The sequence below is a fragment of the Struthio camelus genome, chromosome 1 (genome assembly GCF_040807025.1).
Source record: "Struthio camelus isolate bStrCam1 chromosome 1, bStrCam1.hap1, whole genome shotgun sequence".
NCBI lineage: Eukaryota > Metazoa > Chordata > Aves > Struthioniformes > Struthionidae > Struthio > Struthio camelus.
The window spans coordinates 83,123,658-83,144,982 of NC_090942.1; the positions used below are offsets into that span (position 1 = coordinate 83,123,658).

Below are 21,325 nucleotides of genomic sequence, written 5' to 3' on the forward strand. Positions count from 1 at the left end.
GAAGTGTGGGGAAATATATGCTTTCTCACATTAGTTTGGTGCACTCCAAGTTTTTCCCATTGGAAAATATTAATAAATATACAAATGGAGTGTTAACCACCTTTCTAGAGAAAAAGAAGAGCAGAGCAAACAGAAAACCCCAAATCCAGACACTCCAAAATTGGAAAATGAAAATTTTTCAATTTCCAAAAACTGAAGCAAAATTATGGTTTATAATTGAAATGAAACATTCTGTTGTATTCTGGCTGCTGAGGTGAAATTACTTCTAATTTTGAAATGTTAGTTAAAAGAAAAATGAAAAACCTAAGCATCTTAATCAGAAAAATTTGGAAGAGGTTTTTCTTCCAAACCTTTTTCACCAGGAACTTAATAGAATGCTATTTTGGTTTTCCTGCTAGCCCTATTGTATTTTCTTCAGTTTAGGCTTGTCCTGACTTGACAACATGGTAGAGTCTTCAGGAGAAGGTGGGTACCAGGTTCTGCCCTAGGATAAAACTTCACACAATAAACTAGAGCAAATGTGGTTTCTAGGCATGATTTTATTGCTAACATAAGAAAGGTCACACCTAAACCCCCACATTTTGATTGACCTATCTTAACATGTTTTTTACTTGCCTTTGTCCACGTGGAAACTATGCAACGCTGTTTTAGTAAAATATATGGGCTATTGGGCTATTTGCTGCTTAACCCCTTACTCTTAATAACCGTATCTGATTTTCTGTTGAAGCCCTCAAGCTTATCAGGAGGAATAGAATGAGAATTTGAGCCTCTGTTGACAGAGAGATACTCATCAAAATTGTGTTTACCAAGAGAAATTCAGATTCACCCTCAACAAGGCAGAGTTTAGGTTGGAAGAATCTTGGTTGGAAGTTTCTGACAGCTATAGGTTTCTAGGTTGGAAGTTTCTGACAGCTATAATATTGGGCTTACTTTTACAAGACTGTCAAGGCTTAAGAATTGGTAAGGCATATTAGACAGAACAAGGAAATGGTGGACATTTCTCTCAGATCCCCAAATAGCTGGTAGCTTCATCAGCTAGTCAATCCCACAAAGGGCCTCTTAGGAGCACTTTCCTTAGGGTGTGAGATGGTGCGAACAGCAGCTATTCTTACCATGCTATGCCTTTTCTTGTGGTTGCCTCTCCACACAGTCATGCCCACATTACATGAAGTACTCAGGGCTGTTTAGATCTCCTATATTAAATGCTATTTATTAATGAAATGTGAAACTTCCACAGAAAATCTGTCTGTTTATGAATGAAGCCATTGGTGTAGTAGTAGTACATGGTACCTCTCTCAACAGACTTGTAACCCGGCGTGGCATGGGGCTTCCAGATACACCAGCTTTTAGATGTGTTGTCAATTCAACTGGTGGATTTTCTGTTTTTACTAACAAAAAGTATTGTTGTTTTAGTTTTTCAGCAAAAATAATCAGTGTTCTGGTCAAATTCCAGTTTGGGTATTCATATCCAGGTTTCTAAATTTCGCCTACCCACTCTGCAGTGTTCAGACGAATGAACAATGACTTGTCAATGAATTAACAGTTGTTGCATTATAACTTCAGTGGTGGCTATAGGTGTAATGTAAAAAATACCAGTCTGTCCAGCTTGTAGAGCTGGAAATAGATTGTGACTACGTTTGTATGGATGTGCGAGGGAGCAAGCAGAAGAGGTGCTAATAGTCCTTTTGCTAACCGCAAGCTTAATCTCAAATTTTATACCCAGAGGCTAGCTGTCAAGTCTACTGTGAACAGCATTGCTGCACACTGTGGAGAAATTCAGAAATGTAGCCATGAGTGTGAAGTCATATATTGCTTTTTCCTGTACACTACCAGGAAGGAAGCAAGAAATTAAGCACCCTTTGAAAAGACCCACAGATGGTCTCCTCTGGCCTGTTTCTCCTTGTCCTTTGTGGAGACTATGTCTAAGGCAGAACCCCAGTTCAGCCATCTATAAAAGAATTTCTTTTTTTTTTTCATTTTACTTCTATCAGCATGAGTTTATTTGGCATAGTGTAGCTGTATGTGGAGCTGCATATGGATGAAGGGTCTCTGGGCTGTGAAATTTTTTTATTAGTAGTTCTGTGTGACAGTTCTAGGTCCCTTTAGCAAAAGATGGAGCTATTCTACTTCATTAACCTGGCATTCAGACTACATTGATCTCATTGGCCCATATTTAATGGTAAAAAAGAAATAATTTTATTTATTGTACTGAAAGATTATTTAAAGTGCAGAGGTGGTATTTTGTGTTTTTTGAATGTAGGGGAGGAAGCGCTCTCTATTTCAGTCTACCATAAACCAAGAGCCAAACCTACTCCTGGCTACATCCAAGTAAAAAAACAGCAGAGCTAAGCTTGATTTTGTTAGCCTCTCTGATACTGGATATCTTCAAAATCAGAAAAATCAGATAAAAGGAATGGAAAAGACTGAGTAGTGTAAAAACTTTTTTTTTTTAATGGGAGAAATGGCCTATTGTTGTATGGAAAGAAAGTAAGATTAATAGGGCAAAACTGGAAAAGGCAAATTGTAGCTAGAACATAATGACCTATTTCCCCATGACAAAACCTACTAGACAGTGGAACAATGTCTCAAGTGAATTGATCTTTATCCTGCCTTTTAGGTAGTAAGTAGGCATCTGAAAAAATGTGAGTGATCACTACAATTTTCAGAGGGAGGTTGACAGGGCATTGGGCTTTTTGGGTGCAACAAAGTCTGTAACGACAAAATCTTCACTTTCACTTCATTCCTTTTGGCTCTGTTGCTTCTCATCTCTCTTCAGTATTTGTCTTTCTGTTGTTAGTCTAGCTGATCTCAGCTTCTGGCTGCTCTTCTGCTTGGCTGTACTTGAGGTTGCTGTGGGTGAAAAACATGTGCTACTCACCTGCTCTATGTATTCAGGCTAACCTATTTTCTCTTCACCACGTCCTGGTTTTGGTCAAATTGGACTTTCTCATCATGAAGTTCTTTTATAATCTAACCTTTCTCATAGGTTTCTCCCAGCAGCTTAAGCTGGTGTTCAGTCCCTGAAACAAGGCTATGGTTTATGTACCCATAGTTCCATTTATGTTAATGGCAAAAAATATTAACGATGCTGTGCCTTTCTTACCTGAGATTATCTTTTGTCATTTCCTTTATCCAAATTTTCTTGTGTGTGTTCTCCTGGGCACTGCTACATCCTGACAGGCCTATATGCTGATGAAATGTGTCTTTTGTTTAGGTGCGACATGAGAACAAGTGTGTTTCTCCTGAGAGATGCCCATGTTTTCACAATGGAAGGGAATATGCCAAGGGAGAGACAGTGACTAATGACTGTAACACCTGGTGAGCCACTTGCACTCTATTTTTCTCTAGATAGTTAACGTGATTCTAAGAAATATAATAATTGCTTGCTTAATAGATTTCTCTCTATATAAAATCAGGGATTTAATGCTATAACATACAAATTGCACAGACCATCATCTTCCTTTCACATGTAGCATAAAGACCACTGCAATATTGGTCAAAATGTAGCTGGTACCTTACAAGCAGGTAGTCCATGTGTCTGTGAATGACCTCTGTAGCCACTAGCTAGTAGAGTTGCTCTGTTACCTTGCAACCCAAGATAATACTACAGGAGCTGCTCTGGGATGGGAGGAACAGAGCCTGCATTTTAGATGCCAGGTCTGGTGTCATGCTTCCGTTGTTTGCCTTTTGGAGCCTTTCAAATTAGTTCTTTTCAGCCGGAAGTTTGCATTGGCAGAAGGAGTGTGATTTGCCAGCTATAATATGACAGGATCTCTCCAGGAAAAGGTCAAAGAGAAGTTTCAGTCCCCTCAGGCATAAAAGGGAATTGAACCTGAGCCTTTAAATGAGTCCTCTGCCCATATATCTCTTCAAAGAAAAGGAGGGAGTTGGTGATGCCCTCCTAGAAGAACAGAGTAAATGCTCCCTATCTTCTACCCATATCCCTATCTCTGCTGCTTAGCTCTTGATAAAGAGTTTGTAGGTTCAAAAGAAGTTCTTCACTGTGACATCTGCATGGAGGGAAAGCCTCACCACTGCCTTGGGTAAGGTTAGGAGATTTGCCTGCTGGGCAGTTCTTGGCTCTTTCCTGCACATCACACTCACTGTTTTGTAGAGATGCTTTGCTCTCTGCTTTTGCTTGTGTAGGGAAGGGTGCCACCACCTGCAGGGTTTGGGATTAAACAACTAAAACATAGGTCATCCAGTCATCAGTGATGCATCTTTTGTTTGGACTTAGACTTCAGGTTCTCTCATAAGCTTTATGCAAGCCATTTCCCTTTGCAGCTCTGTAGCACCGCTAGGAACAGTGATTGCATGGTGCTCTCTATGAATGGATGGAGTCAGATCAGAGAATTGACATCATAAAAAAGCCTTTTTGTGTGTGAACCTTTGAGCAACAATGATTTTTAAATGCCGTATTTTTAAATTACTGGGACTGCTCCTAACTAACGAAGTTAGATTGGAATATCAGGTTTTAGGGTCTTATGTGGAAATACTGACCTTCCAGTATCTTGTTTATTTTCTTTTTTACTCTGCAGCTACTTATTTCATTGTGAATTGTGTATTACAATTAGACCTGGGGAAAGATAGGTTTCAAGGGAAGAAGATGGAAGAGAAGTTGAGGTTTTATATAAATACATATTCTTCAACCTGCTTTCATTGCATCTGGGTAGAACTGACTCGGCTTAAAAGCAGACACCCTGATAACTTTACTGAAGCAATAACAACGTGCAAAACTCTTAGACACAGTTGTGAAATGTGAAAGATTTGTAAGAAGATGTTCTTCAGAATGACTATGCATAGTCTTTTTAATGTTAGTCATTCTTAACATTTTAAATCTTAAAATAGTTATAGCCACATTGCTTCATTCTAGTAACTGCTCTTTTGTTTTAGGCAGTGCCATCGTAAATGGCATTTCCTCTTATGCGTAGAACTTTCTTCAATATCAAGGTCTAGGAAATCTTAGGAATCATCTTTTTTCTCTTTAGTAAGAAGCTTTTTATCTTATTTTAGGTATTTTTCTTGAATATGAGGGTAAAATTGGAAAGCAGGATCCTTTCAAAATGGCAGTAGAGCTATTTGAACTCTGTGGGTTTGAAAAGCTTCATGATAGTTCTCAGCACATATCAAGTCAGATGTCATTGAGAAAGTGATATAGGAAATTACTATTGCTTTGAGAATTAGTAAGAATTGAGAGACTGCATTTTGGAGGTCAGATCTTCCTTTTTTTGGTTTTTACTTTTTGTACTGCTGTTGAAGGAGTTCTCATTCTCATTTGTTCTTAGCCAGATGTGAACACCTGCAAACACAATATATGAGCCAGAGGTGTCAGATTTGGCATTTACATTCAACTTGACATATGGGAGACCCTAATTCATGAACAGCAAAATGTCTCCAACTCTAAGTTAGTGGCAAAACTTTTGTTATGCTATGCGTTGGGAATTCATTGTAGAGATCAGTGAAAATTTTGGAATAACATTTATGAAGCAGTACACAGCAGAAATTTACTAATCTGAATTTTCCTAAACCACATACTTTAGAATCTGTCTATGAACATATACACAAAATCTTGGTCATGCTGTTGACGGAGTTTTAATAGCTGATGCTGCACTAGGTTTCATGTTACTGAAATGTCATTCTTTGAACAAAATGTATTGCACGATACTTATTATGCTATGAAGTGTTATCAAAACTTAGGGATGACTACTACTTGGTTAAGGCATTACATTGGGAGGGTAGAGAACACAGTTCAGTACCCACTTTTGCTATGGGTTAGCAATGTGATCTTGGGAAAATACTTCAGGTTCTTTGTCCCTCCGTTTTCACATCTATAAAGTGGGGATAGAATTCCCCTTTCGTGCCCTTATAGAGAAGATACGTCTTGATTAGAAAATCCTTGGAGCAGTGTATGATATCCATCTGCACTCATATAGCGTTCAGCTGAATGCTGTTCCGACCTCAAGCAAGCTATTGCTTATTAGATTATTACCATTATATTAGGTTATTAGATGTTGTATCAAAAGCTATTTTAACACAAAAAAACCCAACAGACAAAAGAGTGAGTAGAATTTCTACTTCATTGTCCTTTTTTTTTTTTAAATGTTGTTTCCTCAGTCTCTTACTAGTTAACAAATTGATTTATTTCACTGATCAAAAGCCTGTGGATGCTGAAGGAAAGATTCCCTTTAACATTTTCAGCTTCTGCGGCAAGGACTGTAGGTCTCCTGGTTACCTATTTCAAAGAACAAGAGGCCTAGGTGACTGCTCTGAAGTCCCTTCTAATATTTGTTCCTCAATTTCCCTTAATTTAACATGAGGATAATGGTATTTACCTCCTTGACACTTAGTTATAACTGTACCATATATTATTTAGGTTATTATGTATTGCAGGAACAAAAAGATACAAATGTTAATGGAAACTCTTAGAAATTTAGTAATGTTTGACATTGATTATGGCTGTTTTAGTGTCATGATGAAGGCTAAGAACCATAATATTTCTTCTTCTATGTCTTACACTGGTATAATTACGTTGAAGTCAATAGAAGAGTATTAGCTTTCTTTGCATTTTAAATATCCACTGGGGAGCAAGCCACCATGTGTATAAAGGCAAATTAAGTGCAAAAGGAGGAGTAAAAGCTAAATTAGAAAAAGAAAAACAAAAATAAGCTGTTCCTTTCAACATCACTGTTTTTGTATGTTAATAAGGATGCAGTTGAGCTACTATAGCAGTGTGGATATAATGATATCAAAGCCCTAAAGCCAATTCTGAGTCTGATTTCTCCTCGGACTTCCCTACCCCTGAAAAACCAAAGTAGCATTTTTGCTCTACATATCAGGCATGCTTGTGTCACAGCTGCTGTCATGAAAGCTGAAAGATTTAGCCTGGAATCGTATTCTTGTGTAGCCAAATGTGAATTCTCCTATAGGGTGGATGCTCTAGTCTGACTACTACAGCAGAGCTGCCAGGGCAATGTCTCATACCTTAGGACATTCCTCGGAGAGTAGGTGTACATGTGTACCTATGTATAAAAAAAGAAATACATCTATCCATGTCTGCTTTTTTTGTCATGCTAGGAGATAAGGTCTCCAAATGCTAGGTCAGGTAAACTACCGTTAAGAATGAAATTCATTTAAGAATGGAGAGACCTCTTTGGAAAAGGGTGGTGTAATACTTAAGTATGTAACCTGAACGAAAGCCCTTGGGCAGACTGAGTTTCAGTCCTGCTTACTTGGTCCCAAAAGTTGGTCACTAGGGTAAACAGAGTAAACAGATGTCCTCTGGCATCAGTTAGATATTAAATCTACTATTTTGGCTTCCTATGAGGAAAAAGGGACAGTACTGCAAATAAAAACAGGGTCAGTGATATTATGCTTCATATTTAACCTGTAACGGTCCTTAGAGGGTAATAAGAGTGTTTGTAAAAGAATATTCTGAGCAGAGCAGGATATCCACAATAAAATAATAATAGTATTATGAAATATTCCAGCAGACTATTCCAAGCCTTTTTTTTTTATGATAGGGAAGTTCAAAAAGCATATTTCCTCCTGTGTGGAGCCTGTAAGAAAAAAGGAAACATATTTCTACCCTCTTAATGCACTATCTGGATTTATGCATCCAATGCTAATGTATGGTAATTTATGTTAATGAGTGAGATTATCACCTGGTCCATGGTAGTATAACGTAGTTATGGAAATCCTTTGGGGAGGGAGTCTAGCAGCCCAGGCGTGAAGCCCTGTAAGAAAATGTTTTCAAGCCTAAACATAGAAAAGATATTCTGGGGACATGTCTGAGGACGCATAGCAGCACAGAAAACTGAAGAGATTCCTCACAGACCTGCAGCCGACAGCTGAGTTTAAGACGTGTAAGGAAACAGTGCTCCTATTTCGTCTCCTGTACGTTACTTCCTGATCTAGGCCTAGAGAAGAGGGGAGAACAAGGGTCAAATCAAATTTCATCTAGGGAATTAGATGATTTGGCTGTTGGACCAGGATTCTTCTTCCATTAATTGACCTGTGAATGTATATCTGAAAATATATGTGTTGTCAACCAGTAGATTACCACAAGTCAAAAAATCAACAGCCCCTCCAACACCCAATCCAAAAACAATAAACAAACCAGAAAAGAGTCACCAAGAATAATTTACATCAAGATTTCTCTTTTCTTCGTTTCCTACGTGGAGTACTTAGAATATTTTTTCTTTTTCTTTTTTAATGTGCTAAGTGGATGTACTGGGCCAAGTGTTCTTGGGGTATATCTTTAGTTCTTAATACCAGGCTTACTCTTAAGCAAATCAAGAAAAACATTAGAGACATAGTTACTCTACATTTGAAGTACACAGCACACAATAAAATCTTGTTCCATCATAACAGTGCCTGGATGTTGTTATTGTTCCTCTTATTTATTATTATTTTTAATTAATTCCATACAGTTATACGTTTGCTATCGAAATTTCCATTTCCTACAGGAGAGCTTGTTTTTCTAGAAATGAGTTAGTTTTTGATATCATTGCTTCCATCAAAAATATCAGATGAAGGTAGGGAAAGTTATTCTGTTAATACAGGCTTGTAGTATGTACTTCTTATTGTTTATGGATCATAGACACCTCACCTAATATCAGTTTTAAAGAAAGGTGATAGTAAAGAAAATCAAACTGAAATATCAGCCGTTTGCACTTAATATCAAACCTCCTTTCAGCTAGGAATTTACATCATTAAATAAGTCTGTGCCCATTTTTACCACCGAGTTTAATTGCTGCCACAATTTGCTCAGAAAATGTGGTCTCCGGTCTTCTATAAAATCCAGAATACCTAAGTCTCCTTTGCATTAGCTCTGATATCTTGTCTGAAGATATACTTTAGTCAGTCGCAAACTCTTTGGCTCAGAAGAGAGGTGACCTGTGTCTCTTAGGCAAGACTAGATGATCAAAAGACCTATTCTGGCCTTAAGCTGTTCAAATCTATGAAGACTAAAAATCCAGGTTTTTGCTATTCGGTTACTCTGTTAGGTGCCTTTATTTTTGAGTACTTGACTGAAGAACCTGAAAATGGTTCCATTCTCATAAAGTGCTGAACACACGATACACTGAGGTACTGAGCCCTTTAAAATGCCTTAAGCTGAGGGCGCCAAAATCCTTGGGTACAGCTGAGCAGGTTACTAGTGTATACCAAGTATGAGCAAAAGCTCTGACAAGTTGATGCTGTAGGATACAAAATAATAGCTTATCACTACTCATTCTGTGTCTTTTGGAGAGGCTTCAGATCATGAGCTCATGGAGGTAGGAAATTTTGTTCTTTCTCCCTGTTTGAAGCACCTTGCCTTCTCTTGGTATTATATACATTACAAATAATGATAACTGTCACTAATTTGTTTTCTCTGTTACAGTGTGTGTCGTGGTCGAAAATGGGAATGTACCAAAAATACGTGTGATGCCACCTGCTCTGTTATTGGCACAGCTCATTATTTGACATTCGATGGATTGAAATATAGGTTTCCAGGAGACTGTCAATATGTATTAGTTCAGGTAAGAATGAAAACTGTTGTAGAATACCAAATTATTTTTCCAAAAGTACATCAAATGTCTAAGCTGCTTGATAATATGTAAGGTGTGTTAAACCAAGAGAGATGTCCAGCATTTCAATGAGTCAAAGGAAAATGTTCTTAGTCCCTAAACCATATGTATGGCAGAGGAAAGGAGACCTTCGTAATGAATTAAAAAATACCTAGAGAAATGCAAAGATTGCATCGTGTTCTAGAGAGGTGAGTTAGCTTCTGTTGTGTCTAACTGGCAGCCGTAAATGTGAGTGTATCATGATACAGAGAGGAGCTTTCTGAATCTCATATCTAACAATTAATTTCAGGTACCCTAAGTCAACCTTTCTTGGCTCTGGATTAGCCTCTTTGGTCATTTATCCATCTAGTGATGGCTCACAAACTGAATGGTGGAGACCCAGGAGGTCTATACTCTCAGCTGTTTCCTTCAGCCTGGGTGAGACAAGAAGCGTTCAGTGAGCCTTTTTTAAAGACTTGCAGAGCACAGACTCCATTTGTTCACTTTTGCAGAATCACTGTCCTGCTTCATGTGCCAGCCTGCTTGACAACATCTATTTTCTTTACAGTATAAAGAAGGGGGAAATAAAAACATAGCATGCTAACGTCAGCCTGTGATTGATGGGAGCAGCCAGAAATTTAGAGAGCTAAGTGAGATTAAGAAGTCAACTACAGATGCAAATCATAGTGGATTTAAAAATAGTGTGCAAAAGAAGAAATACTCCTCTGAAAAATTGGTCTTAAACTAGATGGATCTGCTGCTAATTGACAACAACAGTCTTCTGCAGTTATAGAATTCCACGTTTCTTGGGTGGGCTATTCCTTCTCAGATATTTTCCTGACAAACCCTTCTCATGCAGCACATTTCTCCTTGCAGTTATCCTTGGGCAGGAAAGTGTGATCAACCAGTCTTTGACTTGGTCTTTGAAATATGCTCCCATCTTGATGCCAACTAGGTTACCTTAGAAGACAGATGGTTCTGGCACAAGTCAGAGTTCTCTATAAAGATCTCATGGTCAAGAATAGCATATAGTACCACAAAAACACTTAAAAAGAAAGTGCGATGTTTTTTTCTCAAGTGATACATGCACAGAACTGGAGGCAGGGGTCTTTTTCTTATAATGTGTATACCTGAGATTGGTAAAAGGTCTGATAGTCATGAATCATCATATAAATGTGTTGCTAGCTCTCCATGCATCTAAAAAATATTTGACTTTAAAAAAGTTGAGATATTAATCTACATAATTTCTCCCCAAGAAACAGGTTGACATTATTATAATTACCTACAGGTGGGAAAACAAGGACATCAAAGACTTTGCTCAAGATTGTGCAGCAAGTTACTTTCTAACCCATTTACATTTGTATTTTATTTTATCATCTGAACTGCAGTGTCTTATTTTTACCCATAAAGGAATAAATATTTGTGTATTCCTATGTACACCGTGACCATTTTACATCTGTGAAACATCACAGCTACCATAACAGCACTAATTCTACTCCAGAAAAATACCTGCAAAATATGCATGTGTGTGTAATACTGGCAGAATGTGCCTCGTTCCTAAAGGGCTGGACCACATGAGTTTAAACGCTAAGCACAAAGCAAATTAGTATAGGAACAAGTGGCATACCAACAAATGTCTTTGCAGCCCCACAGTGCACAGAGTTTTCTTTGAGGCTTCCTTTTTCTCCACAGATCTGTACGGTTTTTTTTCAAATGTCCCCATTAATGACTCATTCATTTATTTTTGTCTGGTAGGATTTCTGCAAAGATGATTCTGGGACATTCCGGATTCTTATTTCAAATGAAGGATGTGGTTTCACTGGAGAAAAGTGCACCAAAAGGGTTCTCATTCTGTTTGAAAGTGGGGAGATAGAGCTGTTTAATGGAAATGTACGTACTTTTCTCTTTCTTTCCCTCTTTTAAGAAGTCTGTTAGGATTTCTGGCTGGTTAGTAATGAGAAGGACAAACCATCTCATGAAAATTAGGTGATAAAATGAACAGATTAACAGGATTATAACTAGCCATTTTGCTCCCAGAAGCATAATGCCATTTTGGTATTTCTACTTGATGCCAGTAGATTTATCTCAGAGAAGAATGCTGTTCAATGCAAGCTCATATGAGGAGCATCCTTTCTCAACAGGGGAGGTGTAAGTCTATTTTGAGCAAAGTCAAGTGTAAGAGAGACCTAAGAAGTGACTTTCCCCTAACTAGCAAAACCTCAGACCTAATTCAGCCATCCGAAAGAGTGAGCACCCTGGAAAAAGAGAAGTCATGGCTGAACAAATTCATATTGCAAAAGTGAATATCAGCTATTCTTTCTCTTGTTAAAAAGTGTCAGATGGAAAATCCAGGTGCCTGGATTCTTTTTTTTTTTTTTTTTCCCCCCCTTGCCTACCCACAAACACTCAAGAATGGACCAAGAATCACTTGCACCTTCCATGTCACTCCATGATAGGTAAAGAGCTTTCCAAAGGGCAGAGTTCAGCTCTCTACCTTGGGCGTTTTAACAGTTAAGACCGTCTGTGTGTTCAAACATTACAGATCTACAGTGGATTATAGAGTTTCAGTTGCCCAGTTTTCAGAAGTACTGTGCTCTGGACTGGTATCTGGACTAGAGATCTGCAAAAATGTTCACAGTGAAACATGAAACCAGTCAACATTTGCCTTTTTTTTGGATTAACAGACAAAGCGGAACCAGGTTTTGCATAGCCTGCAAATTGCTTGCAAGTTACTGTGTGCCACTGATGCTTGACGGGAACACGTAAAACATGACCATTAATAATAATGTCTGTGTATCTTGAGAGCATATGATCATGATGCAGGACAGCATGCAAACTTTTGGTTGTTGAAGGAATGAGCATAGGATGTTTTGGTTGCTGCCCAACCAGTTCTGGTTTTCTACTGCTAAAGAATCCCTTTCCTGAAGGAGGTTGAACACTAATGCAGGGATCAGCCAGTAGAAACCAGATTTGTTTGAGGGCTTCTTTAGGAGCCAGATTTTTCCAAAGAGCTATGATTCCATTTGGATGCCTAAATAAGTGCCAAAAAAGACAAGAGGACATTAGGCATCTGACAACTCAACAGAGGGGTTTGATTCCTAAGAGAATATGCTCTTCCAAGTATTAGGCCTATACCACAGGACTGACCCACACAACCTTGACTGAATTTCTAGCTGTCTTTTTAGTGAGCATGATACTCGGTGTAATAGCAAGGGAAGGTTTTCTTAGAAATAACAGCAATCAAAGGAAAGGATTAAAGAAAACCAATTTGAAATGAAGACTGCTGGCAAATGTTCTCCCAGTGATGATTTTCTACATTCTTTTTCTACAGCACTCCTTAGAAGTAAGAGAATCAAGTGGTTTTTATTTTTATTTTTTTGCCATTAAAATGTTTCTAAAGGGCACTGTTTTGAGATGATGCTGTTTTGAGAGAAGCCTGGAGTTCCAAGTAAACTGAGGTATACTGATGTATCTCCATGTGACAGTCCTGGTTAATATTTAAAAAAAAAAAAAAAGGGAAAAAGAAATCAGTTTTGTTTTTTTGAAACAACTAAAATCTGCCACTTTGCAAGGTCAAAAGTTTATAATGACTTGGTTTGGGTGAAAAGCCTCCATAAACATAAAAATTTTGTATTTTAGGCTAAACTTCCCCTATTCTGTTTCTTACCTGAGTCTGGAAATACAGAGACTACTTTAGATATTTAGAAGATAAGCAACTATATTTGAACAGGCAATATACATAACACATTTGGTACTGAAGAAGATGAAAAGGCTTCTAGGTTATAAACTATGCATCTTTTAACATATTCTTCCCTGAAGACATTGGAGGCCCTGTTCAGGAGATTATTAAAGAACGTGAGCTGTCTTCTCTGGGGATAAACGCTTCTGATAATACCCCAGAGATGAAGAGAATTGAATCAAGGTGGCAAGCTTTTATTGAACTGAGTGAGAAAGAATAGCAGGGTAAGGAAGCATTGTTTCCTCAACTTAGGGAGTGGATGAATGGTTTCCGGGATCCTTTTACTCCCTCACTTTAATCACTGTTTGTACTGATTTAAAGGCTTCATCTGCCTCTTGTGCAATTAAGAAGTAAGTTAATACATTAGTGATGTTTGAAATAACAGCCGTTCCAGACCTTTTTCTCAAGATGTGGTTAATAATCCTATCAGGGTTCTCCCTGAAAGAGAATTACAGTATGGAAGAAAACATTTTAAATTAATCTCCCAAAATCTTAGTAGCTGGAGGCTGTGAATTTGCAGCCAAATGGGAAGAGAAAGGGGCCTAAGAGCAGAAAACTGTCTTGAAAGCTCGTAGGGGAAGTGAAAGTGATGGAAAAATGCAAAGACACTAAAAGGAATCTCTCAAGAGTTTTCCTTTTGGTGTAGCTGACTGAGGAAGAAAGTATTTCCTGACTTCAGAATCAAGCTCTGGTCCTTCAGAGGCCAGCGTTTACTATGTGATGTATGTGGTTTTCCCGTTCTGGGTTAGACGTATACCTAACCAGATTTTTTACCAGTACTACCTCAGGAGCACAGAATTGTTGCAGTTTCTTAATAAAAATAATACTAATAAAAATAAAAGATAATTATTTAATTAACCATTGACTGAATATTTAGCTAGTCAGTAACTGACTACACCCAGTCCTCTCTATCAGCCCTGCTTCTGTTTAACAGTCATTTCTTCATGTGTCAGTGTTAGTGGAGAGTGGATATATCTTAGGAGCAGAATGGATGGACATTCCATGTCCAAAATGGTTCAAAATTCTAGAAATGTGATGAGACTGAAATATTATACTTTTATCCCAATTTGCTATTTAAAAGTGTTACATTTAAGGCAATAATTTATCCACAGCAACTTTTCTGGAGTAGAGATGAGTTCCTGCTCAGGCCCTTACATACCATATTTATAGCTTTGCCAGTGCTCTGGAGCATCTATATGGTGTCGAGGAGCTGTCTGTTTTCTGGCAAATGGCAAGTTTTAAAATAGCCATTAATGAGCACGTATTCTATTGGGAAAGTGCCCTACAAGAAATAGGGCTTAGAGACAGTGTTGCTAGCATAGTGTGCTTTTTCTTGTTCAGGTAAACATCAAGGTACCTCCTAAAGATGACAACGATTTAGAAGTCATGAAGTCTGGTCATTATTACATCATCTTACTGGGTAAAAGCATCAGTGTAACCTGGAATCTGGCCATGGGAATCTCAGTTATCTTAAAAGGAAATTTCAAAGTAAGTATATTTTGCTTTACTTTTTATTCTTGCTAAAGAATACACTTACAGATCCCCGCCGAGGGGCAGGGGGTTAGCATTTCCTATGCAGACGCGCAAAGCAATTTCCAAGGAGCATTAGACTTGCTTGAAAATGAAAGGGCTTTCTTATAATACTGTACTGGGCTGCCTTCTTTACCTGGTGCTTCAACTGTAATGGCTAAATTCTGGGTCTTTGGTGAAGAGTTATGATGGAAAAGAAGAATGATAAGATGCTTCAGAGTAAGTGTGCCTTTGACCAGTGATTGAGATAATTTCTTCTGTGTACAAGAGGAGCAAGGTAAGGAGCCCAATTTGCTAGTGATGCTGATAGAACAGTTATTTTCAAGAGGAAGATAAGATCACAGGTAAACTTATGACTCCCTGGATATATTGAAAATACAGGCAATAAGTAATACCAGTCAGATTCTTCTTCTTGCTCCCTGGAGTCCCTGGAGACAGACCAGTCCTACTTTCCCTCTGAGATAGTTAAGAATAATGGGAATAGGAGCTCAAGTCTCTCTGTGTGTATTTTAGTGTACCTGGCAAGGGCAGGGATAACTGAGCTTTTAAGTCTTGTATCATTAAAGCACTAGGCTAAAAAGACTTCTTAATAAAACTCCAAGTCAGTCTACAGATGGAAAATTTATGTTTTGTGTTTTTTTTCCTTGCAAGGATCAAGTGTGTGGTCTGTGTGGAAATTTTGATGGAATCCAAAACAATGATTTGACCAGCAGCAATGAACATCTTGAAGTAGATCCAGTGGACTTTGGGAACTCTTGGAAAGTTAATCCATACTGTGCTGATGTCAGAAAGGTGATTGTGAATGAGCTGTGAAAACTGATTAATACTGGTTATGGTATCACTCAAAAGTAGGCAAGGGGTTTTGAAAAGGATAAAAAAATAAAGAAACAAGCTCCTTATGCCAGATTTTTGCCAGATCATATTCTTTCTTGAAATCTGATAAAAGATCAATTAACTTAAATAAGGCCTCTGTGCTGCCTGGCTGTAGATGAATATTAGAATAGCCAAACTGTGTGGTAGAGTCTATTCATAGAGTTTGCCAGCCCAAATGCTAGAAATCCAGGTATAACTGGAAATCTCATTTTAGAGTTTAACCTAAAAAAGCAGCTGTAATTTCCAGACAGGAGGAGGTTCAGATAAAGATTTCATATTTCTCTATCCAAATTTCTGTATCCAAAATCTTAATCTGTCTACTTATGAAAAACTGAGTACACAGATTAGTTTCTCTCTAAAGTGTATTCAGTTATTACTTTCAGAGCAGGGAGGCTTGAGCAGAAAAAGCAAGGTATAGTAGTGAATCAGCCGTGAGTGCAAGACATTACTGTCATGCTTCTAGCTCTGCCTCTGATGTCGAGGCGGTTATCTGCTATCTGAAAATATTATCTAGGACCTGGTTGCTAATAGTAAGTGAATTCACAGGGTGCTAGTTAAGAGCCACATACACGTGTGAATACACTTCTTTTTGTCCAAATGCAGAGTTTTGAAAGGACGAGGTTGAACGTTTGCTGGCAAATAATTATGGCCAAAACGTATTTTGAAACCAAAAAGTGAGAGGAGACAACCTGAAAAAAATAAGAAGTGCATTGTTTTGACAGTTGCAAAACAAAATGTTTTATTCAGATGAAACTGAAACATTTGGCTTGATAGTTCGCCTAAATTTTCAGGTGAAAATAAAAGAAACATAGAAACATTCCCTTAGAAGATCTACATTGACAGAAAATAAAATGAAGCATTTATTTCTGATCAAATGAAATGTTTTGGGTCAGTTTGATAACTGAATGGAGGTGTGACATAGCCACAGTATTATCCTGCTAAATGTCAGGTTTTTTGGCATGACTTGACTGGAACGCAGGAGAAGTGGCAATAATGAGCAGTGAAATTGCTGCATAAGACTGACGACTAGCCGTTCCTTGTTTCAGTTTGATAGGCAACAGGACACAGAATAGACTCTGCAGAATATCTCTATGATAAATACTTTGTCAGTTACTTGTGCTCTTTGTTCTTAGTAGTTAGCTAAATTAAATTGGAGAGGGGGAGACTACTGAGCCTTTTCTGTTCAGTGGTGGCCTTGGGTATTGGCTGCTAAGGACTCCCCCAGGCCCTCTGGAGAGCTGTGAATGTTCGTTTTTCAAAATGGATGTTTGGGACAGTGTGACCTACTGTCGTCAAAATACCTCTGTGTTAAAACTGCAGCATACAAGGAAGAGCTGGAGAAAAGGAAGGAGGTGACCTGCTCTACTCTGTGTTCTGCCGTTGCAGGATTTGTTCCTGCAGTACAGCAAGTTGAGACTTTATTCGGATTTGTCATGAAAAATGTCTAGAGTTTGTGGTTCTCGTATATAAATCTGAACAGTCCTGAGGTCCTGAAGACAGTCTAATGCAATGTATGCTTGTTTCTTTACAATATTAAGCCCCACCAGGAACAGGCCTTGGTGTCTGCACTGTGCAATGGCAATGTAGTGAAGCAGGTGATGGTAGAAACCTCATGCAGCATTTTGTCTGGAGATCTTTTTGAAGAATGTAAAAAACTTGTAAGTATTGTCATGCATTTCACATCCTTCTGTTCTGCATTATCTGTGTGGATACTGATGGCAGCTGTGGGGAAAAGTATTAGTTGTGTTAATGGCACACAGGTGTCAGAGGAGACTGACTAATTGATGATCCCATCTCTGACTGTGTCCTGTAGCTGATGCTTCGTGGGAAGATACAGAATACTCCCTAGTGGAAAGCTATAGAATAACTTGTGCCTGAAGGAAATTTTGTTCTTAAATCCCCAGAGATTGGCACACGAAGTCATGCACAAGGGTTGAGGTTTTTCTTTTTTTAAAACCCCACAGCTGAGCTAATATAGTGCCATTTTGATGGCGTTCTACATTGCAGCTTCAAAGCTGCACAAGAGAGTACGGGAGCAAGGCCCAGAATGTATAGTTACTGCATATGAGGAATACTAAGGGACAGTAAACTACCTGGTCCATAAGGACTTTGAGGACTTGGACTATTTGAGTTCCTGCTAACATCAGCAGAAAGAGTTGCATTGATTTATTTGGCACCTCAGCTCTTGGCTAATGGAGCAGGCAAACCACCTCTAGGTTAAATAAGTCTAGAGAAAGGAGATGAAGGGAATCAGTGAGTGTACTATACCACACATTTCTATTTTTTAGGTGAATCCTGAGCCCTACATAGATATTTGCATGTATGACACTTGTGCTTGCGAATCTGTTGGGGACTGTGCTTGCTTCTGTGATGCTATTGCAGCCTATGCCCATGTCTGTGCACAAAAGGGTGTCGTTGTTCACTGGAGATCACAAGATCTGTGCCGTAAGTACAAGATGGATGAAGAAGAATTGGGAATGACCTTGGCTGGGAGGTAAACTGAAAAAATTCAGGCTCTTAATCAACAAGCCTAGCTCAGCTAGACTGTTCTTCTCCAGTTCTGCTCCCATTCATGTCCAGTGGTGTTTACTTTAATGAGACTGGGCTAGCAGACATTTCCTCTCACTTTTCTATTGGAATAAAGAAGTTTAGAGAAGAAAAGGTTTCTGTACTTTTTTTGGGGGGGGATTAAAACTGAAAGTTTGTTTTTTGCCATTGTGTTAATAAAAAATATCTCTGGTCTACAGCAAGTATTTCATTAGACGAAAACAATGCAAGCTGCCTGCCTCTGATGTAGTAAAAAATATATTTATTTCTGTTTAAAGAAAGAAATATTTATTTCTATGCATATGTGATCCACCTGGTACACAACTTGGTGTAATAGCTCTGAGAGGCATGGTAAGTTCAGTCTGGTTTGATTATTTGTCTCTGATTCTTTCATGGCATAGCACAAAGCTGTGAGGACCTGAATGATCAAGAATTAGATTATCGATGTGAACGGCGATACAACAGCTGTGGACCTGCTTGTCCTATAACGTGCCAGCACCCACAGGCTTTGGAGTGTCCTCTACAATGTGTGGAAGGATGCCATGTACACTGTCCTGCAGGTAAGTCAATTTTTTGCTCTAAGTGGTTATCTTTTCCTTGTCTGCTCCTGTTACTTGTGGCTATGGTTGTAGAGTCCCTTTTTCCTGAAGGTTTCTATTGCATAAAAGATGTTTTGTAGTCCAGAAATATTCACAGATTTGTAAGGCTGGAGATTGCAAAAGATTTAGAGATAGCAATTAATTCCTTAATTCCAGGCTCACTGTGCTTTGCCACAATTTCTTCCCTTATCTGCTGTGACTGCTAGAATGATCCTGGCTTTTAATGTGTCCTTTGTGTTTTAAGACATCTCTTCTGGGCTGCCTTCTTGTGCCCTCCCTCTACTGCTCCTGTTTTCATTCAGGCAGAAACTTCCTTACCTCCTTTTAGTTGCTGTGAGTCAGAAAGCTGATATGAGATCCACACCAGGATTAAAGTTTATGAAACAAGCATGGCACATGGAGGGTATGTGGTGATATTTAGAAGAGGAGAAGGGAATACTGCCAGCAAGAACGAGAGGGGATGGGAATGGGGGGTAATCCTGATAAAAAGGGAAGACAGGAGGAGGGTTAGGGGTTGTTTAAAAACAGTGGTTGTTGACTATGTGATCGAATAAGGCATGAATCTGTACTGGACATTTGTAAAACGCTCTCCCTTAGAGTGGCTACTGTGGTGAAGGAAACCTGTTGCCCTGACCTGCTTATGGCCAGCAGCCTTCTGGTGCTTCTGGGAGTGCCCGACAGGCATCCACTGCTGGGCCTCGGCTTACAGCTTAACCTCCTGCTCTGACTGTCTCTTAGAAATGGGAAAGGAAAAACTAAGGGTGGGGGGGAGGGAAAAAAAGAAAGACAGAAAGTGAAAAAGTGAGAGGTGAGCAAGATCCAAAAGTAGAGTGAAAATTCAGAAGAATAAATAGCTCCTAAGGGCAAAGAGAGAAGACATGAAGAAGAAGACAGCAGATATTTTAAGCCCCAACATAGCAGTTCTGGGCCTTGGTAGCTCTGTCCTACACATTTACACAAAGGTGAGAGAACCTTCTTGGATACAACTTTATATAATTATTAAATGTGATCCTTGAGCCTTCAATATTCAGGTAATAGGTGTTTGAACTGTACTCTAATATTAGAGCGAGGAGCTAGGTGATACTGGAGAAATCAATAACATGCATGTAAAAAAAGGTAAATGCCATGTTCTCCTGGCACTCTTGAGGCTTTGCTCTAAGAATATGTTTACCTTCGGCATAGCACTGGCTGTTGGTGATTATACACTGGGTTATGTTTTTCCAACATCTCACTAAAACTGGTCATGAAGGAAAGAAATACATTTCTTTGTGTCAGACTTGTAGTGAGCATAACACAAGCAGAATATTCAGAGCCTTTGAGTCCAAATCAGAAGCCTTTTCATGCTTTTTGTAGCAGGGTAAATGCAATGATTAGCTTTGCAATCCATGAAAACTGGTATTTTTATACTGCTGTGCTATTTTGAAACAGGGGAAATACTTGATGAACTATCCCTGACTTGTGTCAGTCCAGAAGACTGTCCTGTTTGTGCAGTCGGAGATGTCAAGATCCCGCATGGAAAGAGAATAGTTCTGAACAGAGATGATCCACAGCACTGTCAGTCTTGGTACGGTGGAGGTGTTTATGCAGTCAAATATCATTCCTTTTGAGCAGGATGAAAGGAGATGATGCATATACCCATAAAAAAGTTTTTGGACTTTACTTTAAATATACCACTGATGATGAGGTTTGGAAACTCTCTCATGTGTCAACAGCCCTTTTCATGTAATCTGAAACTGAAGTTTTTCAGTGCAGGCTGGGATTATTGGATGCCTGTTGAATTAAAGCAACTGAAACCCATAAATTCCTTTGAAAAATGACTTTTCCCATGTGTAGGTGGTCTCACTAACTTCAGATGTTCCTCTTCTTTTCTGTAAGGTGTGATTCAACATGAGTAAAGCCATGACAATCTTTCCTTGTGTTAGTGCTTAAAAATCCTAAATATAGTGCAGATCTGAATGTGCAGTGAGTCTAGAACTTGCTGAGATTATTAGCAGCTGGGAGACTGCATAGTGTCATTGGAAAAATAATTTCCCCAAGTTTTTCACCTGATATCCCATGGCCTGATCCTGTAGGCATGCTTTGCCAAATATGATGAAATTAATGGAAGGGTGCAAAATGCTGTGCGCCATGCCGGATTAGGGCCTTCATTTGTAATATGGCAGAGACTGATTTTCATTCTGTATGCTGCCTAGTAGCATATTGCACAAAGACCTGTAGTATCCAAAAGCTTTCCATTCTCCAGATGTCCTGTCCTCTGATGGATACTTTACTAGTCATTCAATGCAATGAATACAAGAACGTTTTCCATCATGTAATTTGACCATATTTAATAGCAACTGGGCTGTAGAGCTGCAGCAGCTATTGGTCCAGACTAACACCTCGGATCCAAACTCCCTAAACTTCACAGAAGCTCTGAATGGGTAAAAACTTTGAAATCCTGGCCTCTTGCCGGAGCTAGCTTAGTTCTGTGTTATAAGCCCAGGGCATGA

General features: G+C 38.8%; 1 protein-coding gene across 1 annotated transcript in view; it reads left to right on the forward strand.

Moving 5' to 3' along the window:
• The window catches only part of VWF (von Willebrand factor), a 148,782-nt gene that overhangs the window by 49,519 nt on the left and 77,938 nt on the right, over positions 1–21,325 (forward strand). Inside the window, exons 19-27 of the mRNA XM_009675425.2 lie at positions 3,215–3,318; positions 9,383–9,521; positions 11,304–11,438; positions 14,629–14,775; positions 15,469–15,609; positions 17,229–17,348; positions 17,979–18,135; positions 18,639–18,797; positions 20,265–20,400. Coding sequence (XP_009673720.1) covers positions 3,215–3,318; positions 9,383–9,521; positions 11,304–11,438; positions 14,629–14,775; positions 15,469–15,609; positions 17,229–17,348; positions 17,979–18,135; positions 18,639–18,797; positions 20,265–20,400 — 1,238 coding nt within the window. The remainder of the gene's footprint in view (positions 1–3,214; positions 3,319–9,382; positions 9,522–11,303; positions 11,439–14,628; positions 14,776–15,468; positions 15,610–17,228; positions 17,349–17,978; positions 18,136–18,638; positions 18,798–20,264; positions 20,401–21,325) is intronic.